The 27,405-nt window shown below is 33.5% G+C and overlaps 1 protein-coding gene across 1 annotated transcript; it reads right to left on the bottom strand.

Moving 5' to 3' along the window:
- Nucleotides 1-149: 149 nt before the first annotated feature.
- LOC111045511 (beta-galactosidase) lies at nt 150-27,405 on the bottom strand. The gene is made up of 11 exons (XM_022330944.2): nt 27,010-27,405; nt 24,317-24,504; nt 19,986-20,136; nt 15,048-15,111; nt 14,193-14,287; nt 11,868-12,048; nt 10,199-10,429; nt 4,985-5,109; nt 3,293-3,562; nt 1,958-2,317; nt 150-918 (listed from the first exon to the last, which is right to left on the bottom strand). Exons 1-11 carry the CDS (start codon nt 27,091-27,093, stop codon nt 658-660), a joined length of 2,010 nt encoding a protein of 669 aa, XP_022186636.2. The 5' UTR covers nt 27,094-27,405; the 3' UTR covers nt 150-657.

Below are 27,405 nucleotides of genomic sequence, written 5' to 3'. Positions count from 1 at the left end.
ATTATTATTATTTTATGAATCCCAACCAACCAGAGTACGTGATTAGTTGTATCTAAGTTGGGAGTCACGTTGAACCTAATTTCATATATTTTAGGAAGTCTCACTGTTAGGTAGTCCAGTCTGATGTCTCTAGAACAAAGTCAAGTAGATAGTGATATGCAAACATAAAATTTTATTTGTCATTCATAATTCATTCACAAAAATAGTTCATGTTCTTTCCATGAATAAAAATTAATTTCGACTGATAATAATACAAATAGTTCCCCTTGACTTAACTTTTTCTTAAATTTATCGTGTTTCTTCAAATATAAAACATTTTTTTCAATTTTCCCTTACAACCATACAACTTCGAACTTCTCTACAATTATAAGTCACTAAAGAAATGTACACTCAGAACATTTACTGGATTTTGATCGTTCCTCTCATGAAAAAAAACACTAATAGAATTAATATAGGCTGATCGTTCATCACTGTACAAAAATAACTTATTTTGCAATAAATAATTTTGTGATTGCAATGGTATTTTTAGTTCAAGGGAATTAATAACCTATGATCATAATAGTCCTTGTCTCCTTGAAACTTTTGCATTTTGGAGACCTTTAAACATGAATTTATTGTTAGAATTAATCGTTCATTCGTTATGTGATTGCAGTAATTTCAGCTGGTAATTTTTTCGGTTGTCACTGGCCGACACTTGGGCTGACATTGGCGCGAATATTGTCCCAGATAAGGGATGGACATGTTCAAATAGCTGTAATCCTGGAATTGGGCCTGCAGTCGTGGATGCTCGTGTTCCAGCTCGAATATTGTGAGTTGGTTGGATGATTTAAGTATGCTGCCCGGTACATAGAGAGTGACTTGAGGTCCGGTTGTCACCCAGTACCGCCCCAAATTGAATCCGTTGATAAACGCCATTCCCTGAAAACAGTAGCAATTTAGAATTGAATTAGCAATCCTAATTCGATACGCTGTAGTTCACATTATACTTCATCATTGTTTCCTTATTTTGTTGGTGTTGAAAAGATCTAGAAATACTGAATAATGGCTCAACAAAAAAGAATTTATCATTTTTCATATTTTAACAAATTGATCATGAATTTTGTCTCTACGATTATTTGAAACTAGAATGTACCATGTGCTCTACAACGGTGGACGGTGGAGCAAACCATGAATAGATGACATCATGATTTTCAAGTTGGCATGCAATGATTTCTATTATGAGTAGACATAAAATTGTAAAGTAGCTAAGAATTATTTTAAAATCTACAAAAATTCCCATCTGATAAAATTTCAAGTTAATCAGTGGTTTAGTTTAGGAGTGATAATGTGTCACACAAAAAAAGAAAATTAAATTGATTATATAGCTAACTTTATTAGTTCATCAGCCTCAAAATTGGAAAGCAATAGTATTAACCAATGTACCTAGAATGTATTCTATAGTAAAAAATAATACTCGTATTGAATGAAACTACTTTTAGTTGCCACAACCACGTACCGTACATACTAAAAATTTAATCAATCAATTTCTAGCAAAGAGGTGTTTATTTGTTTGTACTATATTTTTTCAATTTATTTTCTTTATACCTCACCGACGTGATCGTCATATCATTCGTGAGAAAATTGTGATTGATATTGTATTGAATCTATTCTATTTATGCATTTGTATCTTCATTAGCCTATATTTTGTCTATTTGTTTCGTTATTTTTTTGACAAACAAAAAAATTTCAGTTCAAGGGCTTTAGACCTACAATCACCAATTTATTTTTCCAATAAATAGTGAAGAGTGTTACATAATATGGTATGATAACCAAAACTAGATTCTCGATTTCTCAATGGTACAAATACTGTATATAGTTGTGCCAACTTCATCTCACTTTATTCAATGAGAAATTCTTGCACAATATCACCTGCACCACTACAAGTGGTAAAATATTCACAATACGCTACAATACTCACTTTCCCCCATCCTTGTAAATTCAAATAGGTATCTTTGGCAATAGCTGAGCCAGAGTGTTCAACTGTGAAGTTGCCTGTATAGAACGCCGGCGGCTTCACATGATGTTTTTCTAAATCGAGCTGTCTTGCCATAATTTCAATTTGGTGGATATTATCGGTGGAATAAGTTGGCATACTCCATCCGGACAGCTCTTTCCCGTTGAGCAGCACTTTGCAGACAATGCCTTTGGTGTCGTTGATGAAAGTGCCGTAATTAATGCGACCCTCACTCTCGACTAGCAAGCCCAGCTTCTGGCCGGCTCTCGCCAATATCGGAATCGAGTAGATGCTGCGAAACCGGCTCAACACTCCAACTGCTTTCTGAAAATTGTTGCAAATTAATCACATAAATATTGACTGACTTATCATTTTAACATTCGACAAAATTAACTTTTTATTTGAGTTTTATCAAAATTTGGGTGATAAATGCTACAGGTTCAGCCTAGTTTTCCCTCCATGTTCATAATTATAGTGTTTCGTACAAAAAAATGATATATATATATATATATATATATATATATATATATATACAAAATATAGGTGTAGAAAGGGATAACAGTGTAATGAATTATATCAGCATATATCATAACATCGTACTAGTACATTTGATGTATTTCACAAGTAAAAATAAGCAATAGTTATTTGAGGGTCTAAGGGGTAATGATCCCTGAGGGAGGAAAAATACTTCAGATTCAAGAGATGCTCTCACACACTTCCTCGCCAATAACATGAACTATATTATACGAGTATTATTATATAACTTGTCTTTACCTGCATGATATGCAATAATATTATAATCTTCTGCTTGAAGGAAAGTACTTTATTATTTAACCTATTTCCATGCTACAGCGCCTCGCAGAGCAGAGGAAAGTGGACACTAGATTAATTGAGACACGTCTTTGAGTGTTGCTATACAGTATTCAACACGTATTGCAGTGTTGTTTATCCCTTGTTATCTAACTGGATTTCTACTTCCTAGAGAGTAGATAAGATTTAAGAAGGTGAAGGAACTGATCATTTCTCTCGAAAAAATATATTCCCCGGACCTTTTACATAGCGAAATCCCAACTATAATATAACATTTTTGAAAATCTGATTCTTCAATAACCACTCTCTCTTATGTGTCTCTAAACACAAACATTATATAATATAGAGCAGTTTAAACCATAATAACTATAAAAAACATAATTATTGTTGTAGAAACTGGGCATTTCTGTTGAATAAAAATCACTGTTAGAAGAATTTCTCTTGAAAATAAAACGAAACGTTGTTTGATGAATACCGTAGGTGACTCACCTTGTCCAATAAAACAATAGCTCTATCCCTCAAGCCGGGCACATAGAGCTGGGAAGGGTCGGCCAACTCATTGGCATCGAGGGTGTGTTCATAGAGCACGAATCCATTGCGCAGGTTCAGACTTTCAAAGCTCATCGGGTCTTGATTGACTATGACAGGATTCCTGGGTGACACGTCAAACAAAGACACAGCTTTAACCATCTCCACCGTTCCATAGCTGGCTTTCCCACTCAAATCCAAAAAGTCGGTCATACTGGGCAACGCAGTGTACTAGAAACAATAATGAGGAACCCACGATTTATCTATATAGCCTACTTATTTATGTCCAATATAATTATTCAGGAAATAAATAATTCCTTTGTAATTTTTTTATTTAAAAATGATAGGCAGATAGGAGAGTATAGTTAGAAATGGAGTAAGGTATAATTAAAGAAATCATTAGTAAGTAAAAATATGAATTGAGAAATAATTAAAAGTTGAAATGGTCGAAAACTTCTGTCTCTTAATGGGCTAAGAGCTTTGACTCAGCTGCCTGAGCTTATGTTAAGTGTTGCTATTAAATTTGAAGACATATTCATTAGACTCAATAGTGAAAATTAAAACTGAGAAGTTTATTCAATCACAGTAATATAAAACTACTTTATTACAGACTTTATAAATATGATTTATTACAGAAATATGGTTATTCACTCAATTTTGGAAGTAAAATCGAAACAATGATACTTATTTTTGGGAATCACATAAGAAACTACCCCTCTTCCAATATATATATATGTTGGTAGAAATAATGAAACATAATATTTCTTTTACAAAGCTAATTTGACCGTTATTGGTTTCATTGGAAATCCTATTTGTTGAAAAAAAATATTCTTCTGGCGTTTAAAAGTTTTGGTCCGCTATCTTGGAACCGCCATTTTGAATCCAACTTTTTTAATTTTAAGTGGAAAGACGGTCATGTCTTTTTACAGGATTTCAAGAGAAAATGAATGGTGAAAACCGCACATCGATATCTCAAACCGTTTAAAGCTAACTTTAAAATACTAATAAGTCATACACAAATGAAATTACCTACCATAATAGAAAATCTGACAGAATATAGTGTTCAATATAATATACATCTGTTCAACGTGTGTTAACAGATTAGATGTTACTGTAGGCGTTTCCTAATACTTGAAAACGTGAAACTTGATAGTTTAGATTTTCTATTTACTCATTTACTTAATTTATTATTAACTTCATTCGTATGATTTATCAGTATTTTTAAATGTGAACAACTTCGAAACGGTTTGAGATATCGATGTGCGGGCTTAGCCATTCATTTTCTCTTGAAACTCTAAATCCGAATCATGTATCTTACATGACCGTCTTCCCCCCCCCCATTTAAAAAAACAAAGTTGGATTCAAAATGGTGGTTCCAAGATAACAACTGACCAAAATATTGAAACGTCAAAATTTTTTTTATCAAATAGGATCCCCGATGAATGAAGCCTTGTAATGAAATCACTATGGAAATATTAAGCTGTTTCCATAAATTCCTCATAATCATTAGAAGAAAATATAAAAATCTGTTTCCATAATTTCCACCAATCTTCTGGATTAGTTTTTTTTCATTCGGGTATAATACCTACCACATCTAACCATGGTGATCTTCTGTTCTTCAATTATTTTTCATAATAACATAGTTACACTTACATCTTTCAGAGTATCTCTTATGGCAAAATACTTTGATGTTAAATCTCCAGCTTCTGTAATAGGTGCATCATAGTCATAAGATGTCAACTGGGGCATGTAGCCTATAGAATCGTCACAGTTTGCACCTGAAAATTTAAAAAATAAATAGGGGTTCAACAATCAATAATGATAAATATCGGGGCACCGAGCTTCGCTTGTTATTTTTATTTATTGATGGACAGAACACAATTCTCTAAAATGATCGTGTTTTCTTGATAAAATAATATATATGTAAATCCTCCTGACGGCACTTTGCCATGGAGTATATGCCAGCATGACTTATATTAATTTTATAAGTGTAATGCAATTACATTCAATAAAGGCATTTATCTATTTATTTTAATATATATGTAAAAATTCAGGGGGTTTGCGATTTGATTTTTCTGTTTTCTTCGATAACTTCGGAAAAAGTAATTTTAAAGAAAATGTGCCAAATAATTGATGTAGCCACTCTAATTGCGAACCCATTGATGTATATTGGGTATTGATGTATATGGCTGACTCGCTTCGCCATAGTAAACAGCAAACAGGAAATCAATTATCTCTGTAACCATTAATCGATAAAAAATCTATCATATGTCATTCGATTTGTTACATTATGGACTACAATATTAGTCGTATTCATTTTCTCTATAAAACAAACAGTTTTCTTGATAAAATAATACATATGTTGAAATTTAGGGGTTTTTCGATTTGGTTTTTTTTTACTCTTAATTAAATTCGAAGCAAGTAATTTTAAAGAAAGATGAGTCAAATAATTAATGTAGCCACTTTCATTGCGAATTCATTTATGTATATTATTATGTATTTGTGATTCAATTTGACGTTGTGGAAGGGGAAACAGCCGACGCGGCTGACTCCCTTCACCATAGTAAACAGAATAGTACTGCTTTCTACATCCATTGCATCTCATTTACACTATGGCGCTCGAAAAAATTAATTTTGTCTATTGTTTGGACATGCGTTGAATCTAGATTTTTACTTTTCAATACTCTGGAAAATTATTTTAATTTTCTTGATTCAACCACAATGATGATAAAAATCAAGATTTCGTTATCTGCTTACAGAATTTATTATATTCATTTGAAGTGTGCCTTCTCAATACGAGTCAGAGGTATCACAATATTATTTGATAACTCTAGTTTCAGATATTGATGTTTTTCAATGAAGTTTGATGATATATTATGTGTCCGACTCCTTCATCTTATCCTTATTTTGTGAAAAATAAAGATTCAAAATTTCATTTCATAACTTTTTTGTGTTTTTTCTTGTTTAATTACTCTTTATAATTCAATCACTTGATAATGGAATGAATATCATCAGATCATGTAAAAAAATAAAATAAAAGGGTAGGCCCACCTGTGGTGATACTATATTATAACACTATACTCCTGATAAGTTGAAAATTTTCAAGCTGAAAGTAGATTAATTTTTTGCTCATTCGGTTTAAATATTAACAAATGTTACCAAATATCACCAATATTATCACATACAGTGAGAACGAATTATTCTGAAGCTTTCTATTCTCACTGAACATGAAGAGGCAATACCAAGCCAGAATTGCAGTTCCGTTCACAATCATTATTATCAGAGCATTCAAAATGATGCTATGTAAATTTAACTATGGGATTATCCCCATCTCACAATTTCCCTATTTATCCTTATCGTGATTTAGAATAAAGTTGTTGATATCTATAATCACAAAAATGAATGTACAGTACCTATAATAATAATAAATATTACGAATAACAAAATTCCTAGTAATATAGACACTTTTTCTAGGTACGAATTTCAAGGCTCTCAAAATGACTTTTTCTCAATCAAAGCCAGTAATTCCAATGATTATAAACTACATCCTTAAGGTCATCAACTTATTTAGGATTATCATGTTTATGAATGAAAGCGAGACTGTGATAAGAGATTAGTGAAAGTGAAATATATAACAATTATATACAATGCATATTTCTGATCAACTCGAATTAAAAATGATAGTATCAAGACGAAATGAATTGAGCAACTGAATTCCAAAGTGACTATCCACTGTTCAAATTGCACGTGAATTCCTTTTGCTTCCAAATGGATTAAATTGCTTGACTCTTCAATGTAACAATTATTGTAAAAGGCCGATGGAATGTGAACGTTATCCAGATAGCATTTAAATTTGAATTGTCAGATCATGAAATTCATAACAAACTAATTCTTGAGAGAATAGTGATGAATTGCAAACAGTGCATGTGACATTGATACAAAGCGATACAATGAAAAACAACATCGATTAATTTTAATACTGGACTTATCAAATTCATATTACCGTACCTTTAAAACTTATAAAATGTAAAACCAACATTTTCAATTTTCTCTACTGGAGCAAAACATCGATAGAAAATGAAGAAGAGCCCATTATAACCACAAAATACTTGTACTAGAATTCACTTGAACTAACTCACTACTTCAACCCTTCAACGATCACAATGAACTAGAATGGTATAAAAACTATAAAGTTGATAATCAGGTACATTTTTCAAATAACTTCACCCAACTTAATCTGTGAATGCCAAGTCATAAGAAATAATGTTCAATAGGTACTTCAATAGATTTAATTTGAATGCTTCAACATATAAATAGAAATTGATCTATTTTTTGGTGCCAGGATCAAAATCAATATCAATCACCATTAATCGACATGAAGAATTAAAGCTTCTGCCAACCTTGTAACTTCAGTATGATTCTGCTCATGCTTTACTTCGATTTGTAAAGTTCTCATCAAGGCCCTTGTGTAATGAATGACAAGATGCGAGTGGAGTTGAAGAATCGATGTGTTAGCAAATAATAGAAGATGATGAATCATCTTGCAATTCATTTTATACGGTAGGATACTTTGTACTTGGTTCATGATTATTAACGAATTTCCCATCTCCAATGGACCGTACATCTGGTTTTCAATATTGAATAATCAATATTTTCTATCCTACTTGATCAACTTGTGATTACGAGGGTAGAATGTAAAACACTTTCATGGTTTTCCTACTTTTTATGCATGATTACTCTTCCTTAATTTGTACGATTGCATGGCTTTCATCTTTAGAATCTACTGAATTTTCATATTGGACTGTTTAGATGTGTAGATTCAACTAGTAAGAACGGAAGATGAGCTACTTTACCGAAAGAATCATAGAAAGTTTCAACTCAACAAGCCCAATGTATAATTCTTTGATGCCTCAGCCGTCATATATATTTGCCTCAACTGTAGGTATATTATCAACCTGGATGGAGAATATTAACTGTGGAAAACAGCAAACACTGCACGCTATGATTTTTCAGGAAATTGTCACTGTTAACATGATTGTAATCTGTTATTCATCTCAGTTTTTGACGTTCATAACTTATGATAAATATAGCATAGAATTATGATCATACACATATATACATTTATTATATTATGTAATAGTATGAATATTTTATCGGTTGCAAACAATATCTTTGTCTGTCATAGAATGCATGATTATGCACATATATAACAACAAAATGATGAGTTAATTTCATTCAAAACATAGACAGCAATATGATGGCCGTATTGTAATAATGGCATTATAATTAATTCACGTAGAAAAATATTGATTTCCTGAACTGAAAGCTGGATAAATTTGCTGTAATCAATTGGATAAATCTCAAACATTTTAATATTTAGAATTTAGAGAACTAAAAAATGTAAATTTAGTTTCAGCGCAAGTCAAAACAATAGACAAAATTGATTTTTTCGAGCGCCATAGTGTAAATAATATGCAACTTAAAAAGCAGTACCATTTTACTGTTTACTAATGGTGAAGAGAGTCAGCCGTGCCGTACCGCTTCGGCTGTTTCCCCTTCCACAGCGTCAAATCGGATCGCAAATACATAACAATATACATCAATGGATTCGCAATGAAAGTGGTTACATTAATTATAAGACTAATTTTTCTTTCAAATTACTTGCTTCGAAGTTAATAGGAAAAAACAATAAAATCAAATCGAAAACCCCCTAAATTTTAACACACACACACACACACACACACACACACACGTATATATATATATATATAAAATATAATTTTATCAAGGAAACTGTCTGTTTTATCGAGAAAATGAATACGACTAATATTGAAGTCCATGATGTAACGAATTGAATAACGTATAATAGAACTGTTTCCGATCAATGGTTACAGAGATAATTGATTTCCAGTTTGCTGTTTACTATGGCTAAGAGAGTCAGCCGCGCCGTTCCGCGTCGACTGTTTCCCCTTCCACAGCGTCAAATCGAATCGCAAATACATAACAATATACATCAATGGATTTGCAATGACAGTGGCTACATTAATTATTTGGCTCATTTTCCTTTAAAACTACTTGTTTCGAAGTTAATCGAAGAAAACAAAAAAAAAAATCAAATCACAAACCCCCTAAATTTTTACATATATATTATTTTATCAAGAAAACTGTTAATTTTATTGAAAAAATTAATATAACTAATATTGTAGTCCATAATGTAAGAAATCGAATGACGTACAATAGTACTGTTTCCAATTAATGGTTACAGAGATAATTGATTTCCCGTGATTACCTGCATTAGGGGGGAAAGCCCCAAGGGGATTTCTTGGGACTTTTGGGAGAATGACCCTCTGGGAGGGTTCCATTGATGGTGAAAGATTCAGCTTTTATTTAATTTTCGGATCGAAACTGCTTTTTTGGACCTTCATACGTCAGCTTATGAACTTTGGGGATGCGATATTTTAATTTTCCACTGAATCACTCGCTCACTTTTTACTATCCACAGACGACGAAAATCTCAGCTGTTTCAGCCAAGGATGAATTATCCTTTTAATGTCGTTCAGCGAGTTTTCGCAAGGATGAGACCTAGTGCAATCGAATTTTTTTATCATAAACATACTATGTTCCAAATTTCGTCAAAATCGTTAGAGCCGTTTTGGAGATCCGTTGAACATAAATAACCAGATATAAATTTATACAGAAATTGCTTGCTTGAAATATAATAGGATAAGCGAGTTAAAATTGCTAATTAAATTTACCAACAAAATTATTATATAGCCCTATCAAAATAATAGCCATAATATTATGATGAAAAATGCAATATTTTTCTCAAGAATCATTTGCTCAATCATAATGGAAGAAATGACTAACCAGCGGTGTAGCCGAAATTAGTTCCACCAAAGAACATGTAGAAATTGAAAGATGTGTTATTGCCATATGCCATCAACTTTCTCAAGCCTTGGACGATGTCTTCGGTGCGCACAAGACTGGGCACTTCGTTCCACCTGGTCAGCCAACCCGGGTAGAACTCCGAATTTATGAATGGCCCATTCGTCTGGCCTGCCTTCTTCACTGCATTGAACGCGTAATCCACATTCGATCCTGCAATTTCAACATGAGAAAGGTTTGAAAACAGTTCCATCACTTAGAATCCACATTACAGTAAACTAACTGAATTAGACCTATGTATTATCTACTGTATTGTAAGTTTTTTTTTCAAATATCTTGCACTCTACTGTGTAACCTACAATACAATAACCTACTTCTTTGCATATTTTAAAGCTGGAACAATAATAATAATATTCGTATGGCTTTTATTGGTGGGGAGTTTCTGATGGAAGTAGGCTTTAATTGGCTTTTATTGGTGGGGAGTTCCTGATGGAAGTAGGCTTTAATTGGCTTTTATTGGTGGGGAGTTCCTGAGGGAAGTAGGCTTTATTGGCTTTTATTGGTGGGGAGTTCCTGATGGAAGTAGGCTTTAATGGCTTTTATTGGTGGGGAGTTCCTGATGGAAGTAGGCTTTAATTGGCTTTTATTGGTGGGGAGTTCCTGATGGAAGTAGGCTTTAATTGGCTTTTATTGGTGGGGAGTTCCTGATGGAAGTAGGCTTTAATTGGCTCTTATTGGTGGGGAGTTCCTGATGGAAGTAGGCTTTAATTGGCTTTTATTGTTTAGGCTGCATGGAACAATAAAATATTATGATAGTTATAATTCCCCTAGATTTCCCCTAATCCAATTTTATATTTTGTCAAGAGAAACCATAATAATAATTTGTGAACAGATCAGAATTTTCACATGAAATTGTTTACCTTGTCATCCCTGATCGGATCGGAGTGGGATCGCATCGATCCATGACAGAAAGGTGTGTCCCCGCCTTTACTTATGAACTTAATGTAAAATCTGTCAGCAATACTATCAAATAAAAGTTACAAATTGAGATTTCTTGTAAAATACGGAGATTTTTCAAGTTGAAAGGTGTTAGTCACTGTAGATCCAAAATTACTATAATGCGTCAACTGGGTTTCTAAAAAATCTTATTCGTCTTTTTTACCCAATTAGAATGTTGTGAAAAACAAATAACACCTGTATTCATAGGAACGTTAACCTTAGTTTTGGCGCAAGCCGCGTCAAAAATGATCTAATATTGCATGAGTAGCCTATACACATAGGCTAAAAGAGCTGTCATTAGTTTTTGAAAAACTCTTTTTCCTCAACCTGCTATCTAAATCCAAAGTTTTATTCCACTCTCTGAAACAAAATACTGAGGTTGGCACTGTATTTTATCTACGGAGTTAAGTAGTCATTTTACTTCTTAGGGACTAAAAGTAGACACTCTCATACATTCGTAGCCCAAAATAAGTAAGCCCCACTTATTCTCCATCAGAAAAACAGTCACCATATTTACCTTGCCAACAGGCCCCTCAAGAAGAAAAGTTGCATCTTGGTACATAGTCTACTAATAGTTATCTTCTAATAGTTATCAATATGAAAGTATTGGTTAGTTATCATCACCCATCAATATGAAAGTATTGATTCCTACTTGGTCCGAAATCGACAGTGATGAGTACATCAGGTATGACACCACACTTGAGGTAGCCGGGTGCCCCTCCGTCCGTCGTGAAAAGAACTGCATCGTCTTTAACGTACGACTTGAACAGGTCTCTCAACCACATAGTGTAGCTTCCGTCACAAGCGTAATAGCTGCCATATTCATTTTCCACCTATAACATTCATTCCATAATCCAATTTATAGGCTATATAAAGATAGAAAATTTCTAACATTTGAAACACACAATGAGGAAATAATTTAGTTTCATTAAAAAAAGAGTTTGTAACAGCTATTCCAAATTCTCCATCCTTCATTGCCCAAACCTGTATAATAAATGCACTGAAAACTTTGAAAAATACAAAAAGCTAATCGTTTATACAATATTTAGGATAAATGTATGCAATTTATGGATTAGCCTACCGTATTATAGAACTGTAACTTATTAATACTATATAAATTTATAACTATAATACAATGCTTGTTGTAGGTATCATTTTTGTGGGGCAATTATATTATATTTTCTGGTTTTATATTGTTTGATATTTGTTTTGACAAATTCAATGAGTAGATGAATGGATAAAGAATAAATGAATGAATTGATGAAACAGAGGTTAAGGATAGGAAATATAATGATGGAAGATGAATATACACCGACTGCACTAAATTCTACATTGATTACTATTCTATACATCGTTAAAACAGGCGCATCATTTGATATAGGCTATTGCATTATTTTAAATAACACACAAAAGCTACCACCCAGCACCCACCCAAGTATAAGTTCTGCACTTTGCAAAACACATTCTTCGCACTGACCATGCATTATTTTATGACCTATATTATTATTATATATACGGTATAACATATTTATAACATAGAATATTTAATGTAAAATTTCATTGTGTTCTTCTAAAGTAGACTTCAAATGCAATAGCTATTAAGATATTAGATAACTTGAATATATTCATTACGGTAATAAGACTTCTCATTTTACAAGAGAACAAGCATTAAATGTGAAACATTTATTTGAAATTTATGATCATAAAACGATACAAAATACAAGACAATCAAACAATATTTTAAACGTCAAAATTAAGTCGTCTCACGAAATCATAGAAACACCATTGAATCCTCCACCATTGACTATCCCACCCGTACTCCATATAATTATGATATACTACATCATACTTGATGTACAAAAAGCAGTACCGGTATTAAGCAGTTTTATTTTATCACGTACACCCTGAGTAGCTTCAGAGGTGGGTGATTGATACCCAGGTGTTGCTCCTGGATGACTTAGCTCAGTCGTAATGTGAGCGGGGAAAGGAAGCAAGTCGAAGTTCCTCTTCTTTCTTCTTTGTGCCTCAGCTGGCGTGGACAGCACCTCCTGGTGCTTCTGACGGCGTGAAGGTCGCTCACTTCTCTGATGACACCACTTCGATGTAATTTTGTATTGGCCTTACGGCCTCGGTTCCGCTCCAGTATAGTAGGAAGAGGAAGGATAGACAGGAGGGACGGCAGCCAACGGGCCACTGCGCCCGGAGAGGATAGAAGGATAGGGACGGCAGCCAACGGGCCGCTGTGCCCTGGGAGGAACGGAAGGTTAGGGACGGCAGCCAAGGGGCCGCTGTGCCCTGGGGAGATGGAAGGATAGGGACGGCAGCCAACGGGCCGCTGTGCCCTGGGAGGATGGAAGGTTAGGGACGGCAGCCAACGGGCCGCTGTGCCCTGGGAGGAACGGAAGGTTAGGGACGGCAGCCAAGGGGCCGCTGTGCCCTGGGGAGATGGAAGGATAGGGACGGCAGCCAACGGGCCGCTGTGCCCTGGGATGGTGAGAGGATAGGGAAGGCAGCCAACGGGCTGCTGTGCCCTGGGAGGGTGAGAGGATAGGGACGGCAGCCAACGGGCCACTGTGCCCTGGGAGGATGGAAGGTCAGGGACATACGGCAGCCAACGGGCCGCTGTACAGGAGAGGAAGGTTGGGAGCGGAATGCTGTGGACCTGTGGTCTGGGGCTCGTCCGGCGTTTATATACTCTCCCAAAGTAGAGGGGATGGAGTTTCGCCGCCGCCAGAGGCGGTAAGAATCGTCTCGATGCGCAGAAGATGGTGCGCCATCGGTACCCTCTTTATCTCCGCGGTCAGCTAGCTTTGCTGATAGCCGAGCGTCTTTCAATAATATTATTAATTATTTTCTCGTCACAATTTTACTTTGTGACAATTTTAATCATAATTTGAGTGTTATTTTTCTCGTTGATACTTTTTCATCAAACTTTATTGAATTACTGTAGGATATTGCTAGAAATTCATTTTCTTACCTGTACCATTATGATGGGACCACCATTTCCATACAATAGAGGTACAACCATTGGCATTAGATGATCGAGCCATTTTTTGACGTAGTTTTTGTGGTCTGTAATGAAAAGTAAGCATACAGGTTAATTCGTCATTTGATGTGTATAATTTTCAATTCAAAATACGGTAGGCTTACCGTACGGTAGTGACTGAAAGACCTAGGCCTAGCTCCTTCAATTGTCTGTTAACTGGAATGGTTTTCGACCTAACTGCTTTATTAATAACAGAACAGCTGTTGATATTCATCGCCGAATAAGTCTTCTTCAATGGACGATTTACTAGGAGAAATCTAGGAGGATCCAAAACTAGGAGAAAGGAAACAAAATTTGCTAACTATACAAGAAAAGAAACCATTCAATATTAGATGAATTGACATCATTACAGTAGGCCTACAATAATTTTGGCATGATAAGATTTTACTCCAGTCAACGAAATATTATAGAGGGAAAATATTGGAACACAAGTCCTCACTCCTACCCCCTGTGCTGATGGGGTGGGGGTGGTTTAAAAGTACCATATTTTGGTTTTTTGAATACTGTATACAATATGCGTCTTTCAAAAATTTTATTGAAATAAAAAATTAAAGCTTATAGATTAGCCTACAAGTTTCATCTGTAACATTTTTCCATATTTCTCATAGTTTTCTAGATATGAGCTCTCGAATGTGTCACATTTTGTAGAAAACCCTACCGGCTCCGATTTGTTCATCTCTTTTGCCTTATATTGGAATATAACCGTATATTTACCTTATATTGCCATTTTTATTGTAATTAAATTAAACAAATTAGTTGATAAATTGTATTTACTAGATTACTCACTTGAATCACTTGTTCGGAGTACCATGTTGGGGTGAAGAGTAAATAGCCATGGAGGGTACCCACCCTGGAATATGAAGAAAATATTCAAGTTTTTATAAAATATATATAATGTTTTCGTGTTGAATTCAATGCGATCTCCGAAGTGTATTCAACTTTTTGAAATAGATTTGAACATTTTCATCCTATTACACTTGAATCCAAAATGCAATTTTGATTGCATTCAGTGGAATTCTTATTCATTTGACAATTTTTCAAAGACTTATGACATCTACTTTCTAGGTGAATTCACATGCAGTTTGGCGCCAAAATTATTAGCGTTTCTATATGTGCAGGTTTCATTCGTATTTTTAAATATTCTAATTTGGCAAAACATGATAAGTGAAAATAGATGATGGTGAAATAAGTGGGTAACTGACTCATTCAACAACTCATAAATTTCATCCAAAGGTTATTGAAGTTAAGAATTGTTTGGTTGTAGCACCAAAATATATATATAAGGTTGCAATGGATGTGGAACTTGAATTTCTCTCAATATGTGTGGGTAACTTTATGTTTCAACTAATTAACAGTTCATTGATATCATTCAAAAATTTTCTTCAGCTTGGTATGAAGTGTCAATAGTAATACATTTTTCAGATGAATATGCATCGATGTAGACTTCCAAACTTCCATTTCAAATGCAAAACAGTACTAGTAAGTCAACAATTGTTATTCAAATTTGTTCCTATTATCGTCGTTTAGGAGAATAACACAGCTGCATAATAAAAGCAAACTCTTTATGATGCCGGTATGTTTTTCAAGTCGAAACACTCAAGTCAACCTTTGAACTTTTGGTGGCGCACTCACACCTCTTTCCTTGCCGTTATGAAAATAATTGATCACCTGACGCTAGTGTTCACGCGCATCTCAAGTCTATTATTCAAAGATCTCAGCCAGCTGGTGACAGGACAATAACGCTGTAGACACACGAAGTCTGCTATCTCTTCATAGTGAATGATTTAATAGAATCAACAGTTGCCAACAGTTTGCAATTGAATAATCACATTCTCTCGAATTTTGAGCTTATTATCAATTTTAGGTGAAAATGCTACTGAACATTAATTGTAGAGATTTTCGTGCTCAATCTTTTCCACTTGAATTTTTTTGTTCAAATTGTATCTGAAGCCTGATAATAGGAAATCTAATATCAAACTTTGCTTAGATGGGGCGGAGCTCCTGAAATTTTTACAGATATAAGACTTGTGGCAGTTGATAGACCTTTCCAATTACTATTTTAGGTATAAAGTTGATCAAAATCGTTGGAGCCGTTTTCGAGAAAAACGCGAAAACCCCTGTTTTTGACAACATTTGCGATACTTACCTATGGTAATAGGGCAAGGAAAGTAAAAATTGATGAGTTCTTTGTTCGAATAATCATGGGAAGTGCTTACCACTTTGCTTGATTCACTAGTATAATCAGTTTGTCGCTAGCTCTGTAGACCTACACGATTTTGCCAGATTTGACATTTCAATTAGTACTATATTAAATGTCTGTATAAATCGAAACAATAATTCATTTATCTTCACTATGATAGAAATATTGATAACATACTAAATCTTGAGTCTCACGCAAGGGTTGAACTTGATCTTTGTTGAACATCAATTATTGAAGCACTTGATTAATAAATCAACTTGATTCTTAGCACAACAGTCCCCTCTTTTACAAAGTCTGAGTGATATTAATATGCTTGGAAATTGATCTAAAATGTTAGTTTTATAATGTCGAATTACTTGTACAGGTATACATTAGTTTTAATTAGTCTTTGAATTATATTTCATTGATTGCTCATCATAATGTGTGTTCTTCACTATATATTATTATGGTACTGCAAGCTACTAGTGTTTGTTTTTACATTCTATGGTGCGCTGCTTAACACAGTTGTTTATCCAAGTTCAGTTTTCATTACAAATCTAGGTAGTGGTATTTCATTAGATGTTTTGTTTTTACTTCTTTTGTAGTTTTCAAAAGTGATTTGACGTTTTAAAAGGAACTGATATGAGCTAGAACATTTCAAATATTTCAATCATCTAGTAATACTTTGGCATAAGCCCCAACCCGTAATGGGTAATGTGCGGGTCGGAGGGATGAATAATGATGATGAGAAATTTGCTTATCTTATCTGTGTAATTAGATTATGATTATTTAGATAGATTATAATAATTTGAGTGTAGTATTTTTCTATAATAGGACGACTAAGACATAAATTTTGTCAATACTACAGGGCTATCACCAAGTGACTCCGTAGCTTAGTTGGTAGCGATTACGGTTCATGAATCAAAGGTTGCGAGTTTGAGACCTACACCGTATCAAACTCTTTTTTTTTTGCTGGAAATTTTCAACTTCTACCTATAAAGATTATCCACATAATTTTAAACAATATAACAAATAATTATTTTATTTTCCATGTTCCCGGGACATAAAAAATTGACTTTTACAACACAAAATTTTCCCCGGTACAAAGTAAGGGCTACCTGCTAAAAAATATAACTCTCGAACAATTCATGTCAAATGTACTACCTATATATATATATATATATATATATATATATATATATATATATAATATATATATATATATATAGACAATTCTCTTTATACAACTTACTGTACTTTAAAGAGTCTAGTAACTGTAGTGGGTAACTGCTGCAGAACAATAATTTGTTCGATGTTCGGTTCCCATAATTATCGATTTGAATTGGGTGTTTATGGATGAGTGAGTTCACTTCCTTGACTATCACAATAGATCTGGCTGGAATAGAATTGTTCTAACGGAATTAGACCAATCAAACACCGAGGTCGATCAAATGCCATTCCATTCTGTCTCCATGAAATTGAACTAGTTATGAGCTCAATGACATTTCTCCATTCAAACGCAAGATTTTTTGTCTTCAAGGAAATAAGAATGAACGATGAACTATTATTATATAAAATTACTTTGTAGCCTTTTTATTTTCTTTGAGACCCAACTGGTTTCAGGTACTGTATTTATCACATTATCAAGTGTCCAAATTTGGAAATATTAGTAAATAATTGTAATGACTTTCAAAACTTTCAAATAGCCCTATTGAAATAGATGAAAAATTAACTATTGTTGATTAACTCACATTAATCAATCAATCATGAGTTAATCATCTGTTTGTCAATAATATAATTGGTCCATAAAAAAGTAGCCTAATCTCCTATACGGCGTCGTATTTCACTCTATTGTGAATTTAACTCAGTGTACTTTGATCTTAATATTTATTATTGTAATTTCTTATCACTAACTCACATTAATAATGTTCCTCACCTACTAAACCTATAAAATAGCCGGCATGCTGGCTTCACTCGCCTGCATTCTTCATTTAGGCTTGCTTTCTCCCGTTTAATAGAGACTTTCAGGCTCGATTCAATTACCAGTAGACTGTGACAACGTAGAAAAACGCTGGAAAATTCTGATTTAGGTCGTATTGCTAGTGAACGTGTGAAGCTCTCTCTAAAAAAAAATGTTTAGACCCTACCCGAGCCTATGAATGTTTCTATATAATAATCCACGAAAGAGTTTGAAAGTTTATATATAGCATAGTGTAGTTCAGGGCAGAAACAATTTATTTTTCCACGTGGAGAAGCTACAAGGATATGATAACTACTGTATAGTTCTTTGAAACAAATAATGAATAAAACTTACAAAACATTCATATTCACCCTTTCAAGTTCATATTATTTAGAAAATTTAGAAGAATGCATTAAAAACCTGTAGAAAATAAACCTCTGAATTAGCAGCTGAACCTGTGTAACGAGTTTGTACGTTCTAGTTCAGTCGTTCCTGAAAACCCTCTGGTAGAATCTTGAAGACCTCTCTACTCAACCTCCCTTAACTCCAACTGAGTCTCTGTCATAGATCTAAACGTTTTCTGTTCATTTCTTCTCGAAAAATCTGGAAAACGTAATAAAACACTCGAAAACGCCAATTAACTATGGCGTTCCCAATTATTTCCTTGCGCTCATAATACAACATTTGTACACTTTAATTGAACCAATATATCATAAAACCTTTCTGTCAATCACTTATCACTTCTCATAAAATTGAGAAAACGCCGATTTCGGGCGTATCTTCGGCGAAATTTTGAAGCTCTTCTAACAAGAAATTTATAAAACCAAAATGGAAATATGTACCAAATTTGAACATTTTCTGTTCATGTACTCTTGATAAAGCTGAGAAAACGAAAAAAGAACGCTGGAAAAAAGCCGATTTTGAAAGTATTATTGTTGGCGTAATAATTATTGTTAAGCCCCTTTACAAGAGCAATCATCTTATACAACATTGTACATGTACAACTCAGCTGAACACATATACCAAATTCGAACATTTTCACTCAATTAGATCTCAAAAATAATTAGTTCTCTTTCCAAAACGCACGCGTCCCCTCTTGGGAGCTTGCTCGGTGGATGTGCAATTTCCCACCTTTGAGAGGTACCGTATACAATTGGGGACTACGATTATTTTTCCAGATTTGTAGACAAATTAGAAGATACATCCGGGTCTTAACCGGCCCACGTCACACCGGAACTTCAGCAGTGCCATGTCCGGGATGGCTGGACGATCTTTGGTTCCACTGCAACGCAGGCTCTGTGATACTCTGTGATACTCTGTGATACTTGACATTGCCTTTGAATTGTAGCTTGCGAATCACACTTCACAGGGTATGCGCATAGCAGGTGCCCATTTGGCGGTGTGGTTTAAAATGTGATTGAAAACTGAAAGCTTATCAATTAGTTCTTGAAAAAGCTGAAAAACGCAAATTTTGGGAGTATCATTGTAACTCTTCTCAAATCCGTTGTTAGTGTGCCAACTGAACATGCCTGCCAAATTTGAACGTTTTTGATCCAGTATATTTTCAAATGATTGATTAACTTACCAGATCCCTCTCAGCACAGATATAAGGACCCGGCCTTAGAATAACTAGTAGACCCAAGCTGTGGGCTAGATCGATGAATCCTAACAGATCTAGATCACCACCAAAATCATAAACACCCAGTGTCGGCTCATGCTGGCTCCATTCCACGTATCTGGTTGAAAAAATACAGTATTTTCAATAATTGGAAAATCGAGAATAGTAAATTAATTAGACATAAAATATATAGGCTAGGTGGGTTCTGTGAAAAAAAAATCTGAAAATTTTAAAAAATGATTAACATGAAAAGAGAATAGGATAAAAAAAATACTTCACTTCTAACCCAGAAATAGTTATTAGCTTTTTTGTTTCTCTAATAGTCCAGGCAATGAATGCTCAAAAACGGATGTAGAGGGGAAAGTTGGGAAGACAATTTTTGACCCTGCAGTTCAGTTTAGAGTAGTAAGGAGGTAAACATATCAAAAGTCCCCTCCCCTACCACCGGTGATAAGGGGGTGGGGGTGGTTTAAAGGTACCATTTTTTGGTTTCTCGCATAAAACTCAAAAACTATGTATCTCAAGGACTTAACTGTCAAATAACAAATTAAAGCTTACATAATTTCCTACAATATTCATCCTACATTTTTTTTATTCTCCTCTAGTTTTCGAGATATCCTCTCTTGAAGGTGTGAAATTTTTGAAAAAACCGTTTGCCACCAATTATGATATTTTTTCTCTTATAACTTTTCAAACATCGATGGGAAAATCCATGCTGATTATAAGCTTATAGAGCATTAAATTCTCTTCAATTTTATGTATAATTTCACACTTTTACGAATTTCCCTACACCTTTTTTAGCAGCTTTAGTGTTGATTGTGAAATATCCATTTTTGAAACAACAGACCAATTGACAAAGGAATTTGGACGGAATGTTTTAAACACAATTTTTGACTTTGCAGCTTTGTTGAGACTAGTTGGGAGGAGAATATATCAAAAGTCCCTATTCCTAACTCATGTGCTAAGGGGATGAGGGTGAAGTTGCATTTTTCAACGTTTTGCTTCCACGCTCATATCTTGAGAACAATGCGTTCATCCGACATAACTAAAGAAGCTTGATAAATTCTCTACACTTTTTGTTCAGTGAAATTTTGTGATATTCCCAACAGTTCCCGAGATATTCGCTCTTGAAGGTGTCTACTTGTTGAAATAAGTGGTTTTTATCCAATGTTTTGCTCTTTCAGGGTTTATAACTCTCCAACAATGCATAATAAAAACTCATGCTTATCTGAGGTTTTTAGAGCATTCAATTCTCTTTGAAATGTTGTATTATTTCACAAAAAAATTCTTCAACCTTTTAAACCACCCTCATCCCCTTAGCACATGAGTTAGGAATGGGGACTTTTGACATGTTCTCCTCCCAACTACTCTCAACAAAGCTGCAAAGTCAAAAATCGTGTTTAAAACATTCCCTCTAAATTCCTTTGTCAATTGGTCTATTGTTGCAAAAATGGAGATTTCACACTCAACACTAAAGCTGCTGGAAAAGGTGTAGGGAAATTCGTAAAGGAGTGAAATTATACATCAAATTGAAGAGAATTTAATGCTCTATAAGCTCATCAAAATCAAATCAAATCAAATCAAATTTATTTCCATTCAAAAACAGTTAACAAACATAAATATAAATTACATTTTTTGGAAAGATTAGCATCCGCAAAGAAAGAATCTGAGCGCGGATGCGAGTTGTGCTATTTCATAAAACTAAAAAGAAATAATATAATTATAATTCTATTCTAAGAACAAAAACAAAAAAAATACAATATTACTAAAAATTACTTATAATTGACATATTACTAAACATGAATAACAAAAGAAACCAATTGAAAAATTTCTCCCGATACAGCAATTTTTATTACTATTAGTTATGTTTTATTCTGCGTAATTTTTTCTGTTTTGATTATAACTATTAGTTTTTATGTTTTATTATTACCATTTAGTTAGATTTATTACTATTTCGATTTGTTATTTTTTCATTACTATTTTAATTATTATGGTTTTTCTGTATGATTATTTTCTGTTATGGGGTTAGATTTCGGCATAGATTTTTCTCATCGATTTTTGAAAAGTTATAGAAGCAAAAACAGAAAAAATTGGTGGCAAGCGTGTTATTTACTTTCCTTGCCCTACTACCATAGGTAAGGAAAGTATTGCTTTCCAAAAAAATTAAGTTACCCTAATTTCAAGTTTTCTATACGTTTCAAGGTCCCCTGAGTCCAAAAACATGATTTTGTGTGTGTGTGTGTGGTGTGTGTGTGTGTGTGTGTGTGTGTGTGTGTGTGTGTGGTGTGTGTGTGTGTGTGTGTGTGTGAGTGTGTGTGTTTGTGAACACGATAACTCCATTCCTAATTGATCGATTGACTTGAAATGTTGAACTCAAGGTCCTTATACCATGAGGATCCGGCAATAAGTAATTAAATAGAATTCAATTCAAGATGGCGGAAAAAATGGCGGATAGTTACTAAAAAACCATGTTTTTCTCGGTTATCTCGAAAATGGCTTTAACTATTTTCTTCAAATTTATACCATGGATATCTATTTATAAGCCCTATCAACTGACCTGAGTCTCATTTCTGGGAAAATTGCAGGAGCTCCGTAATATTCTTGAGAAGAATGGCGGATGATTACTAAAAAACTATGTTTTTCACGGTTTTCTCGAAAACGGCTTTAACGATTTTCTTCAAATATATACTATGGATAGCTATTTATAAGCCCTATCAACTGACATGAGTCTCATTCCTGGGAAAATTGCAGGAGCTCCGTAATATTCTTGAGAAAAATGGCGGATAATTACTAAAAAAAAACATGTTTTTCACGGTTTTCTCGAAAACGGCTCCAATTATTTTCTTCAAATTTATATCATAGATAGCTATTTATAAGCCCTATCAACTGATATGAGTCTTATTTCTGGGAAACTTGCAGGAGCTCTGTTATATTCTTGAGCAAAATGGCGGATAATTTCTAAAAAACCATGTTTTTCACGATTTTCTCAAAAATGACTTGACCGATTTATTTCAAATTCACATCCTGTATAGTTATTTATTAGCTCTATCAACAGGCATGAGTCTTTTTCCTGGGAAACTAATGGGGGGTCCACCCCATCCTTGAGAAATGGACTTTGTAACCTCATTCTCGTGCATGAAGTAGGTAGGTAGGTAGAGCAGTTTATAGAAAGAACACATAGTCAAGATATTTAATCCGTAGAACAGCTGTTTTGACGACTTTTGAATAAATCATCGAATTTACACAAAGGAAAAAATACTCTGAAAACAATTATTATATATATACATACAGTAGTCTAATCGTAGTTTCAAATATGTTGCCGCCAATCGTCATTATGTTATTCCCCTAAATTATTCTCGTTCAAGAATGAGGCTTATTTTACAGTTCAATGAGCAAGGAAAGTTGTGTGAGTGTACCACACCAGATTTTTCAAAAATGTCACACCTTCAAGAGAGGATATCTCGAAAACTAGAGGAGATAAAAAAAAGTTGTAGAATGAATATTGTAGGAAATTATGTAAGCTTTTATTTGTTATATATGTCAGTCAAGTCCTTAAGATACATAGTTTTTGATTTTTTTGCGAGAAACAAAAAATGGTACCTTTAAACCACACCACCCCCTTAGCACAGGGGGTAGGGGTGGGGACTTTTGATATGTTTACCTCCTTACTACCCTAAACAGAACTGCGGGGCCAAAAATTGTGTTCCCAACTTTTCCCTCTATAACCTTTCCTTGACTGGACTATAAGAGGTATAGAGGGGAATAATTTTTTCTTGGGGTATCATAATAATTATTTTAAGAGACGAAAAAAATAGTTAATGTTCTGTAAAGTTTCGGCAAAATGTTTTCCTCACGCATAACTGAAATAAATACTCGGTCAATTATTTTCTTCTTATTTTTGTTCAGTTACTTGCATTGTTTCCTAATTTATGGGAATGAGTAAGATACGAAAGCTGTTGAACAAACGTCTATTATATTTATCTCTTTTCTGTATAGGGCTACTTGTAATATAAATAGAAAGGAAAATAAAAAATCTTTGTACCCTTTTTGAATTATTTAATCACAACATGTTGAAACAAGTGATCACTTGAAAATGGCATCAATGTTAAACGCAACATCTCACTGATTCTTCTTGTAATCCCTTCTATCAGGCTAAAAAACATCTGCTTGTAAGCTACTTTTCTTTTGAGTTTTAAAGAATGGTACCAATGTAAAACTTATACCTAACGTACTTCTTATTCGATAATCAAGAAAAATGAAATCAATTGTGTATAAGTGAAAAAGGTAGATTTTCTTACGTTGATATGGCATTCAGTCCAGCATTTTTCATCTTGATGAGCCTGTCCCTCCAGTAAGCCTTGGGCAGTCGAAAGTAGTGGATTGATCCAGACATGTAGCGAAAAGGCACACCGTCCTTCAGCAGTTGCCCACTTTCATAATCCACTCGGAAACTCCGACCCTTCTTTGCTATCGCTGAATCACTTGCCTTCCAATCAAAAGCAACATTTTAAATTAGTAACACATTAATACATTGAAAAATAGACAGTAACCTGCCTACTCATTTATTTAAATATAGTATTTTTCTTTCTCTTCCAGGAGTGAAGTGAATTAATTTATTGAAAGACACTTATTTTCTAAAACTTTTATCTTGAGATTTTATAAACTCTCAAATTTATTAAATTTTCTGTCATTTTTCTTGTTTCATTTTATTATTATTATTTATTTATTCAACATTATCTCTGTATTTTTGTATTGTATTTGTATTTTTTGTTAACGACATGATTATAAGTGAACATTACTGTCTAAACTTGGGCACGTCATCAAATAAATTCATTCTATTGTACTCAGAAGCATTGTCCGAAACAAAGCTATAGTGTTCGATTGACTTGAACTGAATTAGAAGAGGCTCTTAATAGCCTTCAATGAATTAAGCTTGAATACCATATACAATCCATGAGCCAATAATAGATATGAGCTGTGCACGGTATGTGAATGTTTCTGACGAATGATACGCAAAAACTCCATATCTTCAATGTTTTATCTATACATACGGTACCTGCCAAATTTAAAACAAGTGAATTTCGCATTTTACTAAGTTTAATAAAATTATTGGTGCGATTCCACTAATATGAGACCATGCAATTATTTTGCAAAATGGAACAGCGGACTGGAGTGAACGCCAACAGTCTTTTGAACATAAAATATGAAGATATATAGGCTAAAGAGAGGTCCATGTTATAATGGCAGTGGAGAAAGATAGGAGACCAGCGTTGCCGATTATCTGCCTGACCACTGTCTTCTATTGAGGATAGTTAACACTGGTATTAATTAAATACTTTCATTATAACGTGAATCTCTCTATAATAGTTGTCAGTTCAACTTCACTGCATGACTACGAATGGCTTTGCTAAAATAATGAGTTTAAATTATGAGCTGACAAGCTACTTGATAAGAGTCGTATTTCTGTTGGATTTGAGTCGATAAGTTATGATGTAATATTATCATCTTTTATGAATTAATATACCTACATTATTTAAAAACATACATCAAGACAATATTATTAATGTAGGCTAACCACTGGGGATTCAGGTAGGTTAATCTCAATTTTCTTTATTATTCTAGAAATTAGACTATGAATTATATGAATGGAAATTTAGCAAAATGACAATTGGATTAGAAAGCTTGCTTATTATCGATCATTCGAGCATGTATATGAGAAGCTGATCAATAGCTGAAATGTTCTCTTGCAAAATTAAAGTTGGTCAGCACCTGCATTAGAAAACGAGTGCTTAGAATAAATGACAACATTATGAAATGAACATTTTTCCTGCCAATCAAGTACAGATGAATTTTTATAATATTATTGTAATACCATGGATATTTCAATGATAAAGTGGTGTTTGGACTAAAAAGCCTTTTCTCCACGAATAAACCTTGACAATACATCAAGTGCTGCCTGAAATAAATTTTGACCAATACATTAATAAATAATCAATTTGCTGTCAATATCATAACTAAATATGCGCAGTCATTTTAATACTGTCAATTAATATTATCGTTTCTTGTCATTTCAATTTGAATATTCGAATGAGAATAACACGCTTAGTAGCCTATATACTTTGAATACAGTATGTATATATATATATATATATATATATATATATATAGATATATATATATATGGTATAGTCATGATTACATTCATGCTTTGCCTAAACTTATACTTATTTATTGATTTTCATACAGAAATATGTGGAGGAAAAAAGGTAAAAACCCAAAACTTGTCTCCTTAATATATATATATATATATATATATATATATATATATATATATATTATATATATATATATATATATATATATATATGCCAGCTTGGAGTAATCCCAATGCAAAGTACATTTTTATTATTGTATATGCTTATATAAGCATACATATCATGCATTGTAGGCTATAGGCTAACTATACCTGAATGAGCTATACCTGATGTAAGTTCTCAAGTTGTCAAAAAAATAAATCTCTCTGACATGATTGAGAAGGACATAGGAAAGCATTCTCATATCATAAAAGTTTGTATAATAAGTTTCTCTTTCAATTTTTTATTCACATTCATGAATATCTGTTTGTACTAACAAAATTATTAATATAGTTATCTGTGTAACAATATATAATAGTTATATATCAAGTTCATTAATATTATATTTGTTAAAATCAACATACTAACAAAATATTAATATATTTATCTGTATAACAATAAATAATAATTATAATATATGTGATGATAAATCATGCTATAAAGTACACTATTATTATATTACTATAATATATACTGATGATTTATAAATATAGGCTATATATTTTTTTCATAGAGTTAATAGTTTTTTTGATTGGATGAACAGAAAAAGAGTACCAGTGCATTAAATTGGAAAATATGATTATTTCTATACATCATGCACGTTGAATGACAAGCAGAAATTGTTTAATTGAGCTCACCTCATTTTGATGCTGCCAGGTACCGGTAAGAAGAATAAAGAAAATCAAAGCTCTTAGTAGAAGTTGACAACTGAATCCGAACATGTTTGAGAAGAAAAATAGAAACAGTTCCTAAATAAATTATAAACAGATTCACGCGTGAGTAGAGTAGATTGATGTCACAGTTGAGTTACATATTTGATACTAAATTTATCAATTGAAATTGCTAGAATAGTAACGGTAATTTAGTCGTGATAGAGATTATTTTGAATGAGCGTCGATCTGTCAATGCCAATGCCAAGCAGACCTACAACCGGCTTGGTCTGATATCTGATTTACATTGAATGGTGGAAAAGTTCTCTGGTCTAGCGATCGGAGAGCATTGATTGGAACGGTGGAGGGGGAATTGCTTCACTC

Source organism: Nilaparvata lugens, chromosome 7 (assembly GCF_014356525.2).
Source record: "Nilaparvata lugens isolate BPH chromosome 7, ASM1435652v1, whole genome shotgun sequence".
In the NCBI taxonomy this organism is placed as follows: domain Eukaryota; kingdom Metazoa; phylum Arthropoda; class Insecta; order Hemiptera; family Delphacidae; genus Nilaparvata; species Nilaparvata lugens.
The sequence above is the reverse complement of the archived record's forward strand: the minus strand, read 5'-3'. Positions and strand labels throughout refer to the sequence as shown.

What these genes read in the sequence shown, in the direction of transcription:
- LOC111045511 (XM_022330944.2), bottom strand. Translation starts at nt 27,093, where the DNA reads ATGTTCGGATTCAGTTGTCAACTTCTACTAAGAGCTTTGATTTTCTTT. An exon ending in TAATTTCGGCTACACCGCTG is followed by an intron (nt 5,110 to 10,198) that starts GTTAGTCATTTC and finishes TTAAATTTTCAG; the next exon opens with GTGCAAACTGTGACGATTCT. An exon ending in CTATTGTTTTATTGGACAAG is followed by an intron (nt 2,318 to 3,292) that starts GTGAGTCACCTA and finishes AACAATTTTCAG; the next exon opens with AAAGCAGTTGGAGTGTTGAG.